General features: G+C 44.5%; 1 protein-coding gene across 1 annotated transcript in view; it reads right to left on the bottom strand.

Annotated features, from left to right (window-relative positions):
• Positions 1-22,706, bottom strand: part of SLC5A11 (solute carrier family 5 member 11) — a 51,587-nt gene that overhangs the window by 19,516 nt on the left and 9,365 nt on the right. Inside the window, exons 2-7 of the mRNA XM_029220799.1 lie at positions 21,974-22,132; positions 17,937-18,008; positions 13,107-13,211; positions 11,812-11,871; positions 3,500-3,604; positions 2,227-2,332 (exon numbers count right to left, since the gene is read on the bottom strand). Of these exons, the coding sequence (XP_029076632.1) occupies positions 2,227-2,332; positions 3,500-3,604; positions 11,812-11,871; positions 13,107-13,211; positions 17,937-18,008; positions 21,974-22,108 (583 nt within the window). The 5' untranslated portion in view covers positions 22,109-22,132. The remainder of the gene's footprint in view (positions 1-2,226; positions 2,333-3,499; positions 3,605-11,811; positions 11,872-13,106; positions 13,212-17,936; positions 18,009-21,973; positions 22,133-22,706) is intronic.

Here is a 22,706-nt window from a genome sequence, read left to right as displayed (position 1 = left end):
ATGTTGTTCCACCCAGCTGTTCCAGGTACCATCTAACTAGTATAATTCAACCGAGCCAGGTGAGACCAGCAGAAGAACCACCCAGGCAATGCATGGAATGAATTGTGGGCGGAAATCAACCATTAACTCCCTAATGGGGGGTAGGTGGTTAGTTACACAGTAATTTCTAACTGACATGGGAAGTGATGCTTGGGCCATGGTCCCCAAGCTCTGAAGACCTTTAAACATTGGAAAGAGGATGTGAGTACTAGGTATTCAGAGTCTAATAGGCTTCCCAAAGAGGGTCACAGTGGTTGGCCTCAGTGGATTCTTATTGGTCTTGCCACCTAGAAAAATCTTTGTAATGACAATCATGGTAGCAAATCCATCAGCATCTGGACAAAACAATCTTTCCAGTCTCTTCCCTATCCCTTTCTCCTTCCTCTTTCCCTACAGAGAAGGGACACTTATCTGACATGAACAGATTTACTCATGGGTAAAGTCACAGGACACTAAAAAAGCCAAACAGACATTCACGTGGGTGTGTTGTTCTGTGATTCCTCCTTCTTTGCCCCAGGAATAGGGTCATCTCACAAATGGAGAGAGAACTGGCTTAGCATCTGGCCCCAGTTCTCTGCTGGCCCCACTCAGGCAATTAGTCAGCCTGAGTGTGGTGAGATCCTGAAGATAGGTGCCACTGAAACCCACCCACGTCGCTATACTAATGTTTATTGGGCATTTATCACTTACCAGGCACTGCATCTAGTGTTTTATTCAATCACTCACCAAACATATGGTGAGCGCCCAACCTAGTTCTACGTGGTAGGGATACAGAGGCAAACAAAACAGCATGTTGCCTGTCTCCTCGGAGCTTCTAGTCTAATGGGGGAGACACCCCCAAACAAGGAAACAGAGAGATAGATTGGCAATTGCGACTAAACCTTTCCTTTCCCTGTGCCCCAGACACGTGGCTTCTGTTAGCGCTGAAAACTCGGCCCAGATCTTCCTGCAGCAGCGGGCTTTTGTATTTCTGAGAACTGGTCACTCTTCTGTCTAGAGCCTCCAGTGGTGTTCCATGGCATTTGGGACTAAATCCAGGCTCATCTGATTTCCTTCAAGGCTCCGGTGCCTGCCCTTTCCTCCACTCCTGTCTCCTCCCATCAGGGCTGCAGCACAGCCAATGCCGGCGTCACCACTGTCACTCCAGCTTGTATGAGTGGCCTCCTCCACAGCTAGACAGGACTCAGCCTCAAAACACGTGCTCGCTCAGCTTCAGCCACCCTGACCCCCTTGCTACTCCTCAAACAAACAACACGGGTTCTCATGTCAGAGTCTTCCCTCTATCTCATTTAAATCTGGTCCACATATCACCTTAGAGAGGCCTTGCCTGAACATTGGATGGAAAAGAATCCTCCCACCATTATTCCCCATCTTGTTATAACAGTATACTCTGACATCACTATTGGCTTCCTTGTTCATTGTCTGTCTCCCCTTCCCCACTAGAATGTAAGTTCCTTTGGAGTAAAGATTTTTTCTGTCATGGGAATTCCCTGGTGGTCCAGTGGTTAGGACTGGGTGCTTTCAATGCCGTGGGCCCGGGTTCAATCCCTGGTGGGGGAACTAAGATCCCACAAGCTGCACGGCCAAAAAAAAAAAAGATTTTGTCTATCTTGTTGACTGCTATGCCCCATTTCCTAGCACGATGCCTGGCATATAGTAGGTGATACATAGATAGATAAGATAATTTGTGGAATGAATTACACCAAGAGGAGGCAGAGAAGGATGAAACTGGAACAGAAGATGAGAAGGTGAATATTCAAAAGCAGATACATGTCCAGGTGCTGCACTCCACCAGCCACTCTTCTGGGATGCAAGTCTGAGGGGGAAAGTTGAGGCTCCCCGGCCTCAGGCTCCAGAATTGCAGTGGTTTATGGTCTAGCTTTGTATAGTGTGTGTGAATACACATGCTCAGCCGCTAGTAGGTTCTAACGAATAGTTCTTGAATAAATAAATGGAAAATAGCTTTATGCAGTTGTGGTACCTTTAAAAATCCTCCCTTCTATCAGGCATCCCTCTTCCTTTGGACGATGACCAAGAGAAATCATATTATCTGGAGTGATGGACTGAGGGTTCATGAGGACATGGTCTTAGCACACTGGAACATCAGAAGACGAGCCAGGAAAAGACAGGGTGGCCCACAGCCCCTGCCCACCACCTCTCCCAGAATCACCCCTTGTTCAGTCGTACCTGCAACAGTGTATAGAGCTGTGATGGCCAGCAGCCCGACTATGGCCAGGTAGAGATTTAGGTGCAAAGACTGCTGAATGAAGATGGCACCTGCATACATGTCTACCTGGAGAGACATGAAGTTGACGGGTGAATGAATGGATGGACGTTTTAGCACAGTTTCCCCAGGCTCAGACCCTAGCCTTGATTCTGGCAAACACAGAAACATCATATGATGTCTTTTCTTCATCTCTTCCTAGATCAGGGGTCTCAAACGGGAGCCCTATGGGTGATTATGTTTGAGGCCCCTTCACTGGGCTAATACAAGCGCCTCAGTCGTCTTCCTGATTCTATTCTTGATCTGCCTACTCTCCATCCTCCACACTGCAGCCTTTATCAAATACCATCATGATCATCTCATCCTCATAAAAACGCTTCAGTAGCTCCCTACTGCCCCCAAGATAATGTTCAAGTAAGTTAGAGCTGTATACCAGGCCCTCCATGGTTTGCCTGCCCCTTGACCTCATTTTCTTTACTTACTTCATGCTCCCAGACACACTGAAATACACCCTGTTTCCCTAACAAGTCATGTTTTTTCATGCCCCCAAGGGTTTTCTTATTCTGTCCAGCCCTCTGGAATGCCAATCCCCCTTTCTCTACAGCCTCTCTACACCCTCCTCAGATGTAACTTTCCTTGGGAAGGTTTCCCCACATCTGTAGCTTCCCACCAGAATGAGAGCGAGCATTGTCCTTCTGCCTTTCACATCTGGAGCTGGCACAGAGTCAGTTATTGTTGTTTGAATTGAATGGGATTCCTCTGCCCACCCCCCTCGCCCACATAGGACAAGGTTTCCCCCAGCTCCAGGTGGAAGAGAAGAGGGCATCGGTGTGAGTCAGGCTGAGCAGCACGTACTGGAGGCTGCAAAGCGTCTGCTCTTGGCTGCTTTCCAGAAGACCTGCCCATCCAAACGTCAGGGTGGGGCAGGCTCAGTGGGCCATCAGCACATATCATTAATAGTTGATAACTGCCTGATCCCAGGAGGAAGATGACAGACCCACCTGAGGGCTCTCAGAGTACCATTCAGTGATGGGCACCATCCCAAGATGTTGCTGAAGAAGCTTTGGCAGGAGAAGGGGGAGGAGTCCTTTCCTCTACCTTTTTTCTGTACTTCCTCTGCCCCAGCTTAGCCTTTGCCCCCACCCCTCCCAACTTCCCTGAACCTCCCAGAAGCTTCCTCAATAGGGGAGGGACACCACCAGCTGAGCTTCTCACCAGGCTGTGTCCCCACCTTACCGAGATCTTGGTGAAGATGTAGATAAACAGGTAGAGCACAGCCAGGATGATGGGGATCCTGTTGCCGCCAAAGCGTTTCCTTAGGTATTCTGGCATCGTGGTGACCTGGGGACCAGAGTTGAGATTTTGCCACCCAACAGCCCTTCTTCCCCCTCCCCCCTTCTCCCCAAACTCAGAAGCACAGATGGTCTTCTTGGGATTCTCAATGGGAGACTTAAAAGAGAGGAGAAAATGGAACAAAGGGGTAGGGTGAGGATGGACTGGGGTTCTGTGCAGAGTTAGGTACCCAACTATCATATATCCCAAATGTATACGCCACCCCAATTTTTGCCCTCTCCTGTGTTATTAATGTTATTACATAAAACTTATTAATATAGATGTTACTGTTATAAAACTTAATGTTTTTCTTTAAACCAACTCATGTTTATATTGAAGTAAAATTACCTAAAAAGAAAACTTCAAATCACCACTGTAAATGAAATATCAATCCTAAACTTAAGGGAACCAGCAAAAATATGCACATGGATAATAAAATCACTCATTCATGTTCTATTCTTTCCTGGCAACTCCCTCTTGCACACCAAAAACCCTGGACCGAGAGCTTACTCATTCTTTCTTTTAAAAAAAAAAAAAAAGAAGTCAGGAAAAGTGTTGAACAGGTGTTAAATGCTCACTAACACCAACATGAGACTTTACCCTTGAGCTCATTGAAAGATGATGGAAGAGGAAATAATTTCGCCAGGTGATTCAGTGTAGTTGGCTCCATGTCTAACACCTAAACTCATCTCAAGCATCTCCATTTGTCCATGTTCTAACCTTTGGGGAAGTTGCTCTCATGTAACCCTTCAGCCACGTTACCAGGAGCACAGAATCCAGAGACAGCAGAGAAACCAGGGAAGCACTGAATTAGGTCCAGATGGGTGGGCCAAAGCTAGGTGCCATTACCACATAAGGCACCCCAGGGGCTGAGCCATACCAAGGAGAACCATTATTTGGGTGGCACTTTGGGGATAGCATGTCCTTGCCAAGTCTCCTCACTGTACCCACAGACTTGGGGGTTGAGACAATGCCATGTCTAGACAATGGAACCTCAAACACACAACTGTTCTTCCATGAGGTCCCAGATGTTGGATGGGAAAAGACAGAGTAATGATTATGTTTGCAGCCCCTCGTCCAGGCTGTTGCTGCTTGGGTGTTCCTTAGTCTAACCCAGGGAGTAGACTAATGGGTACCCGATCATGAGCTGATAAATGGCAAACCATCCATCCCAAGGTCAGATTGTGAAGGTAGAAGAAGTTGGGAGTGGAGACTGGGAGAGACTGGATGGCCAGACTTGACTCAAGAATGGTAAGTTGTTGGGGCTTCCCTGGTGGCACAGTGGTTGAGAGTCCGCCTGCCGATGCAGGGGACACGGGTTCGTGCCCCGGTCTGGGAAGATCCCACGTGCCGCGGAGCAGCTGGGCCCGTGAGCCATGGCCGCTGAGCCTGCGCGTCTGGAGCCTGTGCTGCGCAACGGGAGAGGCCACAACAGTGAGAGGCCCGTGTACCGCAAAAAAAAAAAAAAAAAAGAATGGTAAGTTGTTAATAGTAGAATCTGGGTACAGTATTCAAGACTATAAAGGTGTCCAGTGTAAAATCATTTCAACACTGATGTAGGTTTGAAATTTTTTTCATAATAAAATATTGGCCAAAAAAATTGAACTCTAGGAATAAATAGACACCTTAAAATTTTTTAAAAAAAAGAAGCATCTCTTTCCTCCCCCTCTCCCCAAAAGGGCAATTCGGGATTCTGACCCTCAGGAGTAGTTTGCCTCAACCCTCTGATCTGCTGCAAGGCAAACACAGCAGGGATTTTCCAGATGCACATTGCACTGAGCTCTGACACTCTATCAGGGAATAACACACGGAAAGATTCAATCAAACCATATTGAATGGACACACTCTTGGTGATGGTATGAAAGATAATTAGAGAGAGTGCATGAGAACTTCAGCCCATTCAGATAAGTGGACCAAGGAAGATGCTCCTCAAGAGGATTCACTATCTCGTCTGTGAATGACAACCACCAGCTGGTCTTGTTGGGGAGCAAGACTCTTATCATTGGCTGACAGGTTTTTGGTTTTTTTTTTTTGCAGTACGCGGGCCTCTCACCGCTGTGGCCTCTCCTGCTGCGGAGCACAGGCTCCGGACGCGCAGGCTCAGCGGCCACGGCTCACGGGCCCAGCCGCCCTGCGGCATGTGGGATCTTCCCGGACCAGGGCACGAACACGTGTCCCCTGAATCGGCAGGTAGACTCTCAAACACTGCGCCACCAGGGAAGCCCAGGACTGACAGCTTTTATCATCAGTTGACCTCCATTACGATCTAGGGAGCCGCACAGCCTGCCACATCCAGGAAGTTTCTAATGAGCTAAGAAAGGAAGGAGGCATGAAAGTCATCAGAAGGCGAGCAGTACTGGTATCTAGAAATCAAACTCTGGGGAGAAATGTGAAGCTAGCTGACAGACAGGAGGCAGAACCTAGGCTGTTTGTCGTAAAGTAGCTAAGAAGGCAATTTGCCAGCAAGCGAGGTTGAGAGAGACAGAGACAGAGAGGTGAATGACTGTTAACACAGGAACCACCCTCTGAGTGTTGCTGGGTGAATGTTAACAGGAAATAAATGCAGCCAATGACGACTGCCCTGAGAGGGGACCGCCCAAGTGCCTTGGTCTGGTGGTTCCTCATCTCCTGGGGGTGCAGGGCAGTGAGGGAACTTCAGCATCTCTCTTACTCTCCCTTGAATCACGTCCAGACAGCCACACTCAGTCCTCATGTAAACCCCTCCCTCTTCCTCGGAAACCCATGCCATCTGGCCATAGCAACTTCCGCCCACCCCAAGCCTCCCGGGAACACTGTCCAGCAGCCAATGAGAATTCAGCTCCTTCACTGTCTTCCCCTCTTTCTAGACTTTCCCCGAGTCTGGAAGCAGCTTCAAGGACAGTGACGAGCACCCACTGGGACATCTTGTACAGTGTCTTTGTTTAACCCCAACAGATGGGCATTTCCACTCCAGCAACCCATTTCTCTGGCCAACATCCAAACCTCGTCATCTCCAGGACCCCATTCACCTCCGATACCCCAAATTCTCATCAGTGCAACCCTTCCGTTTGCTCACTCTGATGACCCCGGCTTTGGGACCTGACCAAGACTTTCAGTCCCTAATTGGTGCCTCTTCTTTTGGGTGTCAGCTCATCCTTCATTTCACTTCCTTCTGAAATCATGGACCCTGCTACTGAGTAATTTCAACAAATATTTTTCAAATACCTACTATGTATCAGGCACTGTTCTAGACACTGGGAGAAAACAGAGATAGTTCTTGCCCTCCTGGAGCTTACAATCTAATGGGAGAGAAACACAGTCTAGTGCAGTGGCTCTCAATGGAAGGAAGAGATTTCATACCTCCCCAGGGAACATTTGGCAATGTCGGGAGACACTGCAGCTGCCACAGTTTGGAGGGTGCTATTGGCATCTAGTGGATAGAGATCGGGGATGTTGCAAACATCCTACAATGAACAGACTACTCCTCACACACGCATAAAAACACACAATAAAGAATTATCCTGCCCCAAATGTTACTACTGCTGATGTTGAGAAAGTATAATGGGAAAAACACACAGTCTAATGGGAGAGGTGTATTCATTTAATAATCACACAAGCAAAGGCAAAACGGCAACTGTGGCGAACACAATGAAGGAGGAGACTTCACCTAATCAGAGAGGTCAGAAAGGGCTTCCTGGAGGAATAGTTGCTTGAAGTAGGATTTGGATAGATGATAGGAGTTAACCGAATCACAAAGGAAAAGGAAAACTTTCCAGCAAGAGGGGAAAGCACTGTAAAGGGCTGGGGAAGTAGAGAGCCTGGTAAGGATGAGGAACTGTTAGACCAGTGCCTGGAATGCAGTTGGCATTCAGCTCAATAAATGCTCCTTCAATGAACAAATAAATGAATGAACTGACAGGAGTAAACTGGTGGTTAGAGAGTAGGGCGGGCCCCTAAAGAGTAGAGGTCATTTTCCATATTCACAAGTAAAACTGGTCTGTAATTTTCTTGATGGGTCATATTGGCGTTATCCTACTCTCAAAATATGGTAGACAAAAATTACTTCTAGGTGGATAATTGACTTAAATGTGAAAAGTTCTAGAAGGTAATATAGGAGAATATCTTTGTGACTTTAGAGTAGGAAATATTTTTTAATAAGACATAAAAGATAGTAATTAAGGAAAAATGATAAATGGAACTACATTAAAACGAAGATCTGTTAAAGGGAACCCTCCTACACTGTTGGTTGGAATGTAAGGTGGTGTAGCCACTATGGAAAACAGTATGGAGGTTCCTTAAAAAACTAAAAATGGAGTTGCCATATGATCCAGCAATCCCACCCCTGGGTGTATATCCGGACAAAACTCTAATTCAAAAAGATACATGGGGCCTTCCCTGGTGGTCCAGTGGTTAACAATCTGCCTTCCAATGCAGGGGATGCAGGTTAGACCCCCTGGTCAGGGAACTAAGATCCCCCATACCATGGGGCAGCTAAGCCCGTGCACCGCAAGTACTGAGCCCGCGTGCTCTAGAGAGAAGCTCGCGCGCCACAACGAAAGATCCTACATGCTGCGACGAAGACCCGACACGGACAAGTAAATAAATAAATATTAAAACAAAACAAAACCAAAAAGATACATGCACCCCAAGTTCATAGCAGCACTATTCACAATAGCCAAAACATGGAAACAACCTAAATGCCCATCAACAGATGAATGGAGAAAGAGAAGAAAGACAAATACTATACAATATCACTTATATGTGGAATCTAAAATATGACACAAATGAACTCATCTACGAAACAGAAATAGACTCACAGACATAGAGGACAGACTTGTGGTTGCAAAGGGAGTGGGGGGTGGAGGAGGGATGGATTGGGAATTTGGGATTAGCAGATGCAAACTATTATATATATAGAATGGATAAACAACATGGTCCTACTGTAGAGCACAGGGAACTCTATTCAATATCCTGTGATACACCATAATGGAAAAGAATATGAAAAAGAATGTATATATGTGTATAACTGAATCACTTTGCTGTACAGCAGAAATTAACACAGCATTGTAAATCAACTATACTTGAATAAAATAACTTTTTAAAACATCTAAGATCTGTTCATCAAAAAACACCATTAAGAGAGTTAAAAGGCAAACCACAGAGTAAGTGGGGAAAAGATATTTGCAACACGTATAATCACCCTAAGGGCTTGTTTCCAGAATGTATAAAGAGCTTCTATCAATAAGAAGAAGCTATATAACATAATAGAAAAGTTGGCAAAAGTCCTAGACAAGTTACTTCCCTAAAGAGAAAATCCAAATGGCCAGAAAATATATAAACAGAATTTTCAGTGGAAAGAACAGTGAGTGGGACTTCTCTGGTGATCCAGTGGTTAAGAATCCACCTTCGGGCTTCCCTGGTGGTGCAGTGATTGAGAGTCCGCCTGCCGATGCATGGGACACGGGTTCGTGCCCCTGTCCGGGAAGATCCCACATGCCGCGGAGCGGCTGGGCCCGTGAGCCATGGCCACTGAGCCTGCGCGTCCGGAGCCTGTTTCTCCGCAACGGGAGAGGCCACAGCAGTGAGAGGCCCGCATACCGAAAAAAAAAAAAAAAGATGTTCACAGCAGCATTGTCCATCATAGGCTAACATTAGGAGCAACCTTGTTTATGTGCATCAGGACATGTATAAAAATGTTCACAGCAGCGTTGTCTATCATAGGCCAACATTAGAAACAACCTAAATGCCCACAAACAAAAGAATAGACAAATATATTGGGGTATAGTCATACTACAGAATACTACATAGCAATGGAAATGAACACACCAGCTACATGCAAGGAAAGAATGTAACCCCCCCCAATTCCATGTATATTTCATTCCAGAAAAGTACAATTAAACCATCTTGTTTAAGTATGCCCAATTAAAACTGTGAAGAAAAGTAAAGAAGTGAGTCCAATGAAAGTCACTGTGAAAGGAAGGCATCTGTGATCCGCTAAAGGCAGGTGGGGGAGTGTTATATTTTGTGTCTTTTTTTTTTTTTTGGACGCCCCATGCAGCATGTGGAACTTCCCTGACCTGGGATTGAACCCGTGCCCCCTGCAGTGGAAGCACGGGGTCTTAACCACTGGACCACCAGGGAAGTCCCTGTTTTGTGTCTTGATCTGGGTGTTCATTTTACAGTAGTTTGTTAAGCTGCACATTTGTGCTTTACCACTTTTCTCTGTGTTTATTTTATTGCCCAATAAAAATAGATTGGGTAGCTTTTTATCTTTTTTCAGCACTCTGGCATTTATTATCTAATACGGGCTTAATCTTCTCTCTGAATAAGATGTTGCCCAAAGAATGTCTAGAGTCACAGGAATTTTTTATTGAAAAACAGAGCTTGGAGATCCTTTCACAGCAGCACAACTCTATCAATTTCAGCCCTTTTCACAGCATGATATCCACAGTACAGATGCCCAGTCCCCTAATGAGCGATACTGGCGTTGTCCACAGGTTTTTCTATTACAAACTATAGAAGTCATTTCAAATCTTCATGCCTCTTATTAACCTTCGACCACACAAATTCCTTCCTCATTCAGCAAATGACACTGTCTTCTACTTCCCAGAGAAAATGGAAACCATCAGCTGAGAACATCTGGCCACCCTACCTATGAATTAACCTACATCTCCCAGATGTAGGTTTGGCCCAGAGATCCTCAGTCCCAGTCAGTGTTGTTCTATCCCAGAGATTTTGTCTATGTGGGAGCTAATCACAGGTGGGTATGGGCAGACCCAGGTCCCTAGTCACCAAAAACCGTGCTTTTAGACTCAGTATTATCTCCAAGTGAGGTTATTTATCCCTACATCACTGCCCTTTGCATAAGGTTGCACTACTTCTGCTACGGAGTGATTTTTTTTTTCAGTGATTTCTCTGATCATTAAGTAGTTCTTTCTACTTTGTGTATTTTTTTAAATTTCTGTAATAAAAAGTTAAAATCAGTTATTGCTTGATGAATAACACTATGATATTGTATGATATCTTGCCCTGTGTAGTAGAATGTCTAAAATAGAATTAAGTCTAGATGGTATGGATGACAGAAAGCTGTCAGTAAGATCACAGGTGATTTTTAAGTTTATTTTTTTATTTTATTTTTTGGCTGCACTGCACAGCATGTGGGATCTTAGTTCCCCCACCAGGGATCGAACCTGCGACCCCTGTATTAGAAGCATGCAGTCTTAACCACTGGATTGCCAGGGAAGTCCCTAGAAGTGATTTTTTAAACTATTTTGGAAGCATGGAGTCTTAACCACTGGACTGCCAGGGAAGTCCCTAGAAGTGATTTTTTTAACTACTTTATTTTTCAAAAAGTCTAAAGCAGCATTATTTTGTAACAAAAATTTTGACATATCACATCAGCCAGAAATAACTCAATAATTATGGTTTTGGGTACAAAGGAAGAAAAAAATCACTGAATCGCGCGCACGCGCGTGTGTGCATGTGTGTGTGTGTGTGTGTGTGTGTGTGTATGTTAAAAGCAGTAATATGTTGTGGCTTAAACATTTAGAAAAGACTGTGATTTTTACATTTGTGTTTTGGCATTAAAAATTTTTTTTGAGCCTACGTTTCTTCCAGCTTCTGAAAGCCCCTGCCCCCCATGTATCTTTGATGTCCATCACTAGGTGGGAAATGCTAAGGACAGGGTTCCTAATTGTCTCAGCTGTGCATCATCCCACGCTAATGCTGGGACCTCTGAGGGACTAACGCAGAGGCCCCCAACCCCCGGGCCGCAGACCAGTGCCGGTCCAAGGCCCATTAGGAACCGGGCCGCACAGCAGGAGGTGAGCAGCGGGCGGGCCAGCGTGGCTTCATCTGCCGCTCCCCATGGCTCCCCATCGCTCGCATTACCTCCTGAACCATCGCTCACGTTACCGCCTGCACCATCCCCACCATGCCCCCTTCCCGTGGAAAAATTGCCTTCCTCGAAACCAGTCCCTGGTGCCAAACGCACTGCAATGGAGAGTGGCCCCCACTCGCCGCAGCTGGGGAAAAGCCCGTGCGCAGCATTGAAGACCCAATGCAGCCAAAAATAAATAAATTAATTAATTTTTTAAAAAAAGTTTGGGGACCGCTGGTATAATGGATGTCCGCAGGCAGGAGGGAGGGAAGGATGCTGGCGGGAGGGAAGGAATGCAAAGCTGACCCTCCCGAAGGGTCTTCCTGTTCCATAGCACCCCAGCCCCCCTCAGACTCACCTGACCAGAGATGTAGATAGGGAGGAAGATCCAGGCCAACATCAGCACGGAAAATAAGCCCTGCCGGGGAAAAGCGGAATCAGGATTCAGCTCCCGCCCACACTGTGGTACCAGCGTGGATTTCCCCGTGTCCAGATGGAACCTGGCCTCATCTGCCTCTGGTTCCGTCTCTTACTTACTGAGTAGCTCACCCTCCCTGGGCTGTCACATTTTCATGTTTAAATAGGACACAGGGATGAAGTAGGGCAGAATGGAACTAGAAGCTCTTTGTGGCCCCCAGTGCTGTGTGTCCTAAACCTTGAGTGTCCCCCTTCGTCCCCTTGTGTTCCCTCCCCTCCTTGGGCTGGGGTTAAATCAAGCCTGTGAGTTCAGGCAGACTCTGATGAGTCGCTGGTGATGCTGGAAGAGTTTATACAGGTCTCTGAGACTCACTCTTCTCACCTGTGAAATGGGAGGAACTGCCCCCACCTGGTTGTTGGAAGGAAATCAGTGAGATGATGCTTACTGAGCACTTACGATACACCAGGCATTCCTGTGCACACTTTATAAGCATGAATTCATTTAATCCTCTCAATGACTCGATATGGCAGGTATCATCATTATCTCTGTTTTATACATGAGGCTCAGAGAGATCTAGTAACTTGCCCAAGGTCACACAGCTTATAAGTTTTAGAGCCCAGATGTGAACCCAGGCAGTCTGGTTCTAGTCTGTAATTGAATCCTGTAATATGATGATGTATGTGGTGTACTTAAGTCTGTGGCACAGAGTAAGTGCTTAAAAAATGTGAGTCATTATGAAGATGAAGATCGTGCTTAAAAAATGTGAGTCATTATGAAGATGAAGATCACTATTAATAAGTGCATCCCTTCCCACTAAGTGAAAATCATCCTGCTACATAGAAGAGTGTGTCTTATCTCTTGGGTACCTGTGGGGTGGCAAAAGGATCAAGAACCACTGAACCACAAAGTTTTGTGATGGGCAATTGATATCTAATATACAGAAACACCCTCCAGTCCCACAAAACCTTCTATCTTCTGCATCCACGTGGGAGAGACTCTGAGCCTTCTTCACACATGTATTTGCCTTATGGGCTCCCATCAAGCAAACACAGGGAGGCCTGGGACTTGCAGATCAAACTGATTTTTGTTAACTAGGGGTGCCCTTGATGATTCCTGTTTGCTTTTTCATAAAGCACCACTCTATTTTTAAAAGAGCAGAGCATGCATACAACTGCTCCCCGGGATCTACCTACTGCGTAGAGGGTGGGCTGTCCATGCCCTGGTAACATACGTACATTAAATTCATAAGCAGTTACAGAAAGGCCCGCAGCAGCACCTGACCCTGCCAGGCCAATGAAATGTCCACTTCCAACATTGCTGGCAAACAAGGATGCACCCACCTGTGGGGAGATGATAGATCAGATCTTGGAGCCAAGGTCTGGTGTAGCTTCTTCCCACCACCAGTTCTTCCCATTCCCCAAAGAGAAGACAAAAGGAGAAGTGGAGAAAGCAGGGCCATCCCTAGCCCATCTAAGCAACTTTTTAGAAATCAGAAGTCTCTTCTTCCCTAAGACTATTTTACTTCCACCTTTAGAAAACTGGCATAACAAATACACATATCTATGATGCCTAAGATGTGAACCGTGTCCCCTCTAGGGTTGTGCAGTGCACAACTTGAACAACTGTGTGCAGCATCCCTGGGGGGGAGGGAGGATGACAGGTGTTATAGAAAGTGCTTCAGGGTGAGAATCACGAAGCCTCTGTTATTCCCCAGCTCTGCTTCTAACTTAGCAAAGAAGAGAGCCCTCCCTCTAGTAGAAATCTAAGTGGCCAAGACGGTAATTGATGACCACAATCCCTGGTCTCAGTTGATTGCATGAGACAGGACTGGCCCAAGCTGGGCCAATTACATTCTCTCTCCTGGGAATCTGGAACTGGGAAACCATATTTGCTGGTCCCTTAGGCTGGGGGTGTGTAACCCAGGGAGGTGTGTGTGTAGCAAGGGGATGGGGGAGGTGAGTAGCATGTTCAGCTATGCACTCATCACTGCCACTCTGCTGAGAGAGAGGAGAATGAGGTAGACTTGCAGAGAAAGGCAGATCAAGAGAGGACAGAGCGAGATGGAGACAGAGATAGAGATAGGTGAGGGAAGGAGGGAGAAAGAGACAGAGAGGGAGCTATCTGTGAGAGGACTGTTGTGCCTCCCATTGACTTTCTGGTCTCTGGTTTTCATCTGATTCTATTCCATTGATCTGTCCTTATACCAGTATCACACTCTCCTGATTACTGTAGCTTTGTAGTAAGTTTTGAAATCGGGAAGTATAAGTCCTCCAACTTTTTTCTTCCTTTTCAAAATTGTTTTGGCTATTCTGGGTCCCTGCATTTCCATCTGAATTTTAGGATTGGTCTGTCAATTTCTGCAAAAAAAGAGGAGGGGATGCAGCTGGAATTTTGATAGGAATGGTGTTGAGTCTGTAGTTCAGTTTAGGGAGTATTACTATTTATGTTAAATAGATACTATCTAGTGCGCCATTTTAATTCCCTTATTGCTAGCTCAGGCGGCTACAATGTCAAACAATTGCCACTGATTTTTTTTAAACTAATGCCTCTGGGTAAAGGGCTGCTCACACTAGATCATCACTGAGTCATATCAAATAAAGACAAGTTGTGCAAGGGAAGCTTTCCAGGGAACTGCAAGATGGGTAAAATACTGACAATAATATGAGAATGGGACTTTGAAAGAGATCCAATCCTGTTCTAACCAGTGGCCTTCAAGACTACTGCAGAGCTGAAGAGAAGGGAATGAGAATAGAGCCAGGTAAAACACCACAAAACTTCCTGTTCTTACTGAGATTCAGCTGTTTTTCTTGAATTAAAGCTCCCTGGATGGATACTAGCATTAGGTCAATTTCCAGAGTTCTGAAAATGATGATTTTGACAATTTTGCCACTGTTCTCATTGCTTTTATGCAGGAGGAGATTTCAAAGATCTTTATTCTGCCATTCCCAATGACACCACTCTGCATGCTCCTCTGATTTTCCACTCTTCCCATAAAGAATCTGCGCTGGCCTGTGGCTTATTTTGATCAATATAATGTGGTGAAAGTGACACTGTGTGACTTCCAGGCCAACACACAACAGCTCGGCAGCTTTCATTTTTGCCTTTGGAATCAGATGCCTTGTGAAAAACCTTGGGCCGGGCCGTTAGATGATGAGAGGCGTATAGAGTGAAGTCCTTGCCTTCTAGCCAGTCTAGCTCCTGCCAGAGCTCCAGATTTGTGATGAGGCCATTTTGGACTTCCAGCCCTTCCCAGCCACCAGCTAAACGCAGCTCCATGAGTGACTCTAAAGAGCGGGGGAGGAACCACCCACTCAAAACACGCAATCATTAGAAATAATACACTGTGGCTGTTTTAAGCCACTAAATGTGTAGGTGGTTTGTTAGGCAACAACAGCTAACTAATGTACATGTTCCAAAGCCTATTCTCTCTCTCTCTCTCTTTTTTTTTTTTTTTCACTTAGTAATTACAGAGAAAATGGATTTATTAATCAGGGGCAGACCTGGATTAACAAAACTCCTAAGATTTACACATAAGAGCAGAAAGCTAATTGATTTCCAGTGAGACTTACAACTGGGTATGCAACCAGATATTCAAATTGTCTAGCCTCTCCAGACTCTCCATGTAGATAAGCTACGTGAGAAGCCAAACTATAATCAGAATGTTGCTTTGTGGACTAGAGCAGTTCATAATGTGACCCAAATGTTTAGCGCTATCAGACTGTGTTTACCAGCGACGGACATCTGCTGCTTGAAATGAAATGATGGGATATGCACAAAGGCACCTGCTCCCTGGACAGTGTTTACGTGGGCCAAGGCTGTGAAAGACCACATAAACCTCTATAACCAATTCCTATCAGAACTAGTATTGATTTTCTATAGATGTTAACATTTTATCAAGCCAAATCCCATACTCTTAACCACATCTCCTTCACATTGACATCATTCTCCTCAGGTGAAGAAAGCAAAAAAAGCTCCAAAATTTCCCTTTGCTTCTTGACTTGGGGAAGGGTCATCCAAGGAGTATGATCACAGAAATGGTCCCAGAAGTGACATGCGAAAGCAGGTATACTTAGGTGCGCTGCTGTATTGCTACTGAATTTTAGGAACTCAGCATCACTCCTCATAGAGACCACTAGAGCAGGATTTCTTAAAACTGTCGCTGAATATTTCCTTTGTAGCCTTCTCTAAGTTCACTGCACCTGCACTGCTATTTACTTAATATTTTACTTTATATTGACTTCTTCTTTAACTCATATACATGAATCACATATTATTTAGTCAATGTATTAGATATTAATACAATATATTAGTAATATAATAGTACATGCATATATATATATATATATATATATATGCATCCACAGCCTTAAGTAGAAAATCAGTATCACTTGCTCTACATAGAAGAGATATATGCATAGAAGAGATATATACACAGAAGAGATATATGTGTTCTCTTTTAAACACAGAGATTAGGGCTTCCCTGGTGGCACAGTGGTTGGGAGTCCGCCTGCCGATGCAGGGGACGCAGGTTCGTGCCCCGGTCCGGGAAGATCCCACATGCCCGTAAGCCATGGCCGCTGAGCCTGTGCGTCCGGAGCCTGTGCTCTGGACGGGAGAGGCCACAACAGTGAGAGGCCCGCGTACCGCAAAAAAACAAAACAAAACAAAAAACAGAGATTAGCCAGTGCTGGAAGGTTGGTAAAACCATATTAGTACCAAACTTTGTTTCTTTTATGTAACCAAGAGGATTAACAGAGAACAGGAAAGGGAATAATGTTCTCACTAAGTAATTTGATGTTATTTAACGCTCTGTCTGTGCACAACTGAAAAATCATGGGGCACATGTTACTTATATTTTGGGAGACACTGCACTAGATTACAAGCTCCTTGAGGGTGAAGACGAGCTCACTAATGTCTCCTGTGTTTGGCACACTGCTGGACATATTCCTCAGGGAATTTTTTAAATGAATTCGTTGAATATATAATCCAGAGCTCATTTTTGGTATCTTTTGAGGACACTGTAGTCATTGTCTTTAGACATCTCATGGACCAGAAACTTATATACCTGTTATCTCTGCATCTTACATCCTACATCTTTTGGACTCCCTGCAAACGGGAGATGTCTTCTCTCTTTTTAGTTCAAAGATTTAACACTTATATTAGGAGATCAAGAATAAAGTTATTATTCCTGATCCCCTACTCAGGGCCCAGGAAGCAGAGGTCTGTGTGCATGTGTATGTTGTGTGTGCACATGTGTGTGCGTGTGTGTATTTAGTAATGCCTTTAGCTACCCTTGAAAAGAAAATACTAATTGGGCTGTTGCATTTGTTATGTATGTTCTCAACACCCATTCCACCTTGTCCCAGTCATGCTCTCCAGTTTTCCTTCAGAGTCTAGCCCCTCTCATTTCTCATCACATATGCCTCAGAGCAGGCTCCATGCCCCACAGCTTAGGCACTGAGTGTGTGACCCAGTTAGCACATCATGAGTCAGTTAGCACATCAAACTACCTTGGTCACAGTGATTGGCACAGAGATGGGCAAGGGACACAATCAAAGATGGGATATTTTCCAGGGATACTGCCATGGAGGCAGGTGCTCTTCCCTTGCTAGGCTGGAACTTGAGAGGATGAAAGGTCTGGAGCAGTGGCCACCATCTTGTTGACATGAAGTTGAGCCTGTTTGGGAATAGCACCCATCCAGAAGAAGAGAAGCAGATAGAAATAGATAGATGATAGATAAATAATGGATAGATAAATGATAGATAGGTGATAGATAGATAGATAGATAGGATAAACAGAGGGAGAAACCAGGTCCTACTTGTCACTTGGGCCCCTATACTCTGCCATACCTGAAACCAGACCAACCCTCAGTTTTTCCCTTAGGTGAGCTGATGAATTCTTTTTGTTCAAACAAATTTGAGTTGGAGCTAAGCCTTCTCTAGTCTAGACTGTGACTTCCAGACAACATGGAACCAGAGAGTCCTGAGCGAGCAAAGGTTAGACAGAATATCAACACTTGAAGAGTCTTTGAGAAGTAATTTTAATTGAACCAAAGACTACTTACTGGCCACCACACCATGTCCCCTCCAGCTAGAAAATAGCCTTTCACCGTGTCTCTTTTGGTCTTCACTGTGGACTGAAACAAAGAAGAGGGGTGGGTGAGGGAAATGTTAGCGATCAGACACCTCCCAAAATGGTCTAGGCCACAGATTATAACCTGGGAGTCCAGCAGGCCAGACTCAGACATCAAATTTATTTTGGTATTTTTTGTTTCTTTGTTTTTGGGTTTTTGTTTGTTTTTGGTTTTTTTGCAGGAGTCCCTGAGCGATACTTCCCATGGACATTGTTTGCCTGAAATATCTTACTTCACTTTTTTTTTTTGCCATGCGGTTTGTGGGATCTTAGTTCCCCAACCAGGGGTCAAACCCAGACCCTCGGCAGTGAAAGCACAGTCCTAATCTCTGGACCACCAGGGAAGTCCCTCAACTATAATTAAAAAAAAGATTGAGGGACTCCCCTGGCAGTCCAGAGGTTAAGACTCCACGATTCCACTGCAGGGGGCACGGGTTCGATCCCAGGTCAGGGAACTAAGATTCCACATGCCCCGTGGCTCGTCCAAAAAATAAAAACTAGAAATATTTAAAAAGTACAAAACTCTGAGGTCCTTTAAAAAAAAATGACTTCCCTGATAGTCCAGTGAGTAAGACTGCGCTCCCAGTGCAGGGGGCCAGGGTTCAATCCCTGGTTGTGGAACTAGATCCCACATGCATTCTGTAACTAAAAGATCCCACATGCCGCAATGAAGACCCCGCAGCCAAAATAAATATAAATAAATAATTAATTAAAAAATATATAGTTGATGTGTGATATTACATAATTTACAGCTATACAATATGGTGATTCAAAATTTTTAAAGATTATACTCCATTTTAGTTGTTATAAAATATTGGCTATATCCCTCTATTGTACAATATATTCTTTTTTATTTATTTATTTATTTATTTTTTTGGCTGCATTGGGTCTTTGTTGCTGCACGTGGGCTTTTCTCTAGTTGCAGCGAGCGGGGGCTATTCTTCATTGCGGTGTGTGGGCTTCTCACTGGGTGCTTATCTTGTTGCAGAGCACGGGCTCTAGGCGCGCGGGCTTCAGTACTTGTGGCTCGCAGGCTCTAGAGCGCAGGCTCAGTAGTTGTGGCGCACAGGCTTAGTTGCTCCGCAGCAAGTGTGATCTTCCCAGAGCAGGGCTCGAACCCGTGTCCTCTGCATTGGCAGGTGGATTCTTAACCACTGCGCCACCAGGGAAGCCCTGTACAATATATTCTTGTAGCTTATTTTCTGCATAATAGTTTGTACCTCTTAACACCCTACCCCTGTATTGCTCCTCCCGCCCTTCCCTCGCCCCACTGGTAACCACTAGTTTGTTCTCTATATCTGTGATTCTACTTCTTTTTTGTTATATTCACTAGTTTGTTTATTTTTTAGATCAAATATATTTTGTTTGACCCATGGTTTTTAAGAAGATTTTCATCTGAATGCCCTTAGAGGAGACATAAACTCTTCAGGTCAACACAGCCCCTACCACTCCCTGCCTCACAGATGTATAATAACCCACTAGATCCCCCTAGGCATTTGAGTTTTAGACTCATGGCTTGTATAGACAAGCCACAATGAGCTATAGATAGCTCACAATGGATATCGTTTATTGAGTATCAGTACTATGTGACAGACACTATACTAGGCATTTTGAAGCATCATCTCATTTTAATCCTCACCAACTGCTATGAGGTTGGTGTCATCAGGCCAGTTTAACAGATGAAGAAACTGTGGCTTGGAAGTATAGTCATGTATGTAGTGCCAAATTTCTACAGAGCAGAAGGCTGGGAACTCAAACCTAGGTCAGCCTGATTTCAGAGCTCTTTAGGAGTGAGCTTCCTGGCATTAAAGGTGCTTTAACAGAGACATTTTAACCACTAAGTAGCTATTTGTGATCTTGGATAAGTGGTTTAACTTCTCCCAGCCTCTGGGTGCAGGTGTTGGTGAGAGGAGTCTTACTGGATGGGAGATGACATGAAATGATATCTTTTCATCCCTGCAAATGATCTTACTATAGAAAACAGACACTATGGCTCATTCCTGCTGAACCCTGACACAGGAAGTATTTTCCAAGAGTAAAGAACTCCTCGTGCTAAAAGGGATCATCTAAATCCATGACTTCAAAAACTAGTAATACATCAGAGTCTCTCAATTCTCTTGTGAAAATATAGATTCTCAGGAACTCTAACCCTCAACCTAACTCTACCCCTACGCCTAATCCTGATCTCAAACCTGTCTGAATCAAAAGCCCTGACTCTTGGGAATTCCCTGGCGGCCCAGTGGTTAGGACTCGGCACTTTCACTGCCGGGGCCCCAGGTTCGATCCCTGGTCAGGGAACTAAGATCCCGCAAGCCATGCAGCGTGACAATAAATAAATAAATAAATAAATAAATAGATAGATAGATAACTAAAAGCCCTGACCCTTAACAACATCTCACCCATCTCAATATCAGATCCATGGTCTTTGGGATGGCCAGTACTTTTATCCCCTGATTGATCTGGAGCAGGGAAAGCTAAGGGGTAAGAGTAGAGAAATGATCTACAAGTAGTCAAACTGAAGTGGGGACACCTCAGTAGGCTACAGTTTTCAAGTCATTTGACCTGAAAATCAGATAGCAGCACCTCCTCTGCACTATCCTTTATCCCAAAGTTACTGTCTCTTTAACATGTAAAGCATTCCTAGAAATTGATAAGAATAAGAGCAAGAACTTAATGAAAATGGAAAAAAAAATGAAACCATACTTCACATAAAGGAAACAAGTGGTTCTTAAACATATGTAAGGATGTTTATTTTAGCCTCACTGATTATAAGATAGCACATTGAGATATTGTGTTTCCCTGTCAGTTTGGCAAAAATGAAAATGTTTGACAATGCAGTGTTGCTGTGGATGTGATAATGTGACTTTCATACATTTAATGATTTTGTGCAGATTGGCACTAAACCTAAGGAGGGCAATTTGACACAAGCTATCATAATTACAAATACATATACCCTTTAACCTGACGATTCCACTACAGGGAATTTATCCTACATTACAGTTGTATACATCCAAAATAATGTGTCCAAGACTTGTTCATTACGGCATAAATTTTAGTGTTAAGAGATGGGGAAAAATCCAAATGACCCTCAGCAAGAAACAGGTTAAATAAATTGCAGTATGATCATCTATGGAATACTGGGCAACTTTTTTTTTCAACACCTTTATTGGAGTATAATTGCTTTACAATGGTGTGTTAGTACTGGTCAACTTTTAAGAAGATGCAGAAGCGTCCATATACTGATATGAAAAGATATCCAGGAGACACTGATCAGTGAAACATATCAAAGTAAAAAACGGTATGTATAATAAGCTACCTTCTATTTAAGAATGAGGGAAATATACACATTAATATTTGCTTGGATTTACCTAAAGAAACTCTGGAAGAATACACTAATGTACTAAAAAGTTAATAACAGTGATTGCCTGTGGAGGGAAGGGTAGTAGTAAGACTTTTCACTGTGTGTCATTTTAAGTTGTTTTTATTTCACTGCCTTTAAAAAAACAAAACTACTTTTTAAAGAGCATGGGCTTCAAAGTGAAGGATATGGATTCTAACCCCAGCTCTCCTAACTTACTAACAGAATAAGGAACTTAAATTCTTTGAGCCTCGGTTTTCTTATCTATAAAATGGGGTATAGCAATAGTACCTTCTTCATAGCGACCTGTGCAAATTACATGAGACAACATGAATGAAAGTGCCTAACAAGGTACTTGACACACAGTTGATACTCAACGCATTCTTTAAATATTAAAGTTCTGATTAGGAAATTTCCTGGCGGTCCAGTGGCTAGGACTCTGCGCTTCCACTATAGGAGGCACGGGTTCGATCCCTGGTCGGGGAACTAAGAACCCGCATGCCGTGTGGCACGGCCAGAAATAAAAATAATAAAAGTTCTGATTACTGTGTGACCTTGAGCTAGTATCTCACCACACCCCAGCCACTTTCCCTCCCCCTGACCTGGCTTACCCATAGTCCAACGGCCAGGACAAAGAGGAAGTACAGAACCAGCACTGCGATGTCACCTGGTTCCAGAGTCCTCTGGGGAAATGCCTCCAGGGGATCTGACCGCGTGGGCTGAGGGCTGCTGGGGCTGCTCTCCATGGTCCTGAACGAACTCTCTCACCCCTGTGGAAGCGCAAATGTGTGTCAGATGCCAGGACCTGGTGCCACTCTTCTCACCCTTTCCGTGGCTGCCTCCTTGGGACATCCAAGCAAGAGGACACACGTGGAGGAAACAACCTCGGGAAGGCAGATGCATCCACCCACTCACTCGCTCAGCAAACATTTACAAGGAAGTCACGTCAAATCTACAGTTAATGTTTACCAATCCAACCACTCACTTGGCAAAATACAAAGAAGAATACACAATTTAAGTAGTACAGATGTTTCACCACCCTCTTCCACATACCCGGGAGTGAGAGAAAAACAAGACACCTGCGTCAGTCTCTGTTCCCCAGGTACCTCACTGCTGGGTGAAAGTCAAGCCAGCAATTTTGTCAGAGGCTCAGTGAGTCAATACAATCTTGTTTCACTGCTGGATATGCCCATAAAAATGCATATATTTAATAAACACTTATATAGTACTTACTACATGCCAGGCATCATCCTAAGTGTTTATAAACCTGCGAAGTGGGCACTGTTGCTATCATACCATCTTACAGCTGGCAAAATTGAGGCACAGAGAAGTTAACTAACTTGC

This window comes from Monodon monoceros, unplaced genomic scaffold (assembly GCF_005190385.1).
Source record: "Monodon monoceros isolate NGI ecotype Baffin Bay Population unplaced genomic scaffold, NGI_Narwhal_1 Super_Scaffold_13, whole genome shotgun sequence".
Lineage (NCBI taxonomy): Eukaryota > Metazoa > Chordata > Mammalia > Artiodactyla > Monodontidae > Monodon > Monodon monoceros.
The sequence above is the reverse complement of the archived record's forward strand: the minus strand, read 5'-3'. Positions and strand labels throughout refer to the sequence as shown.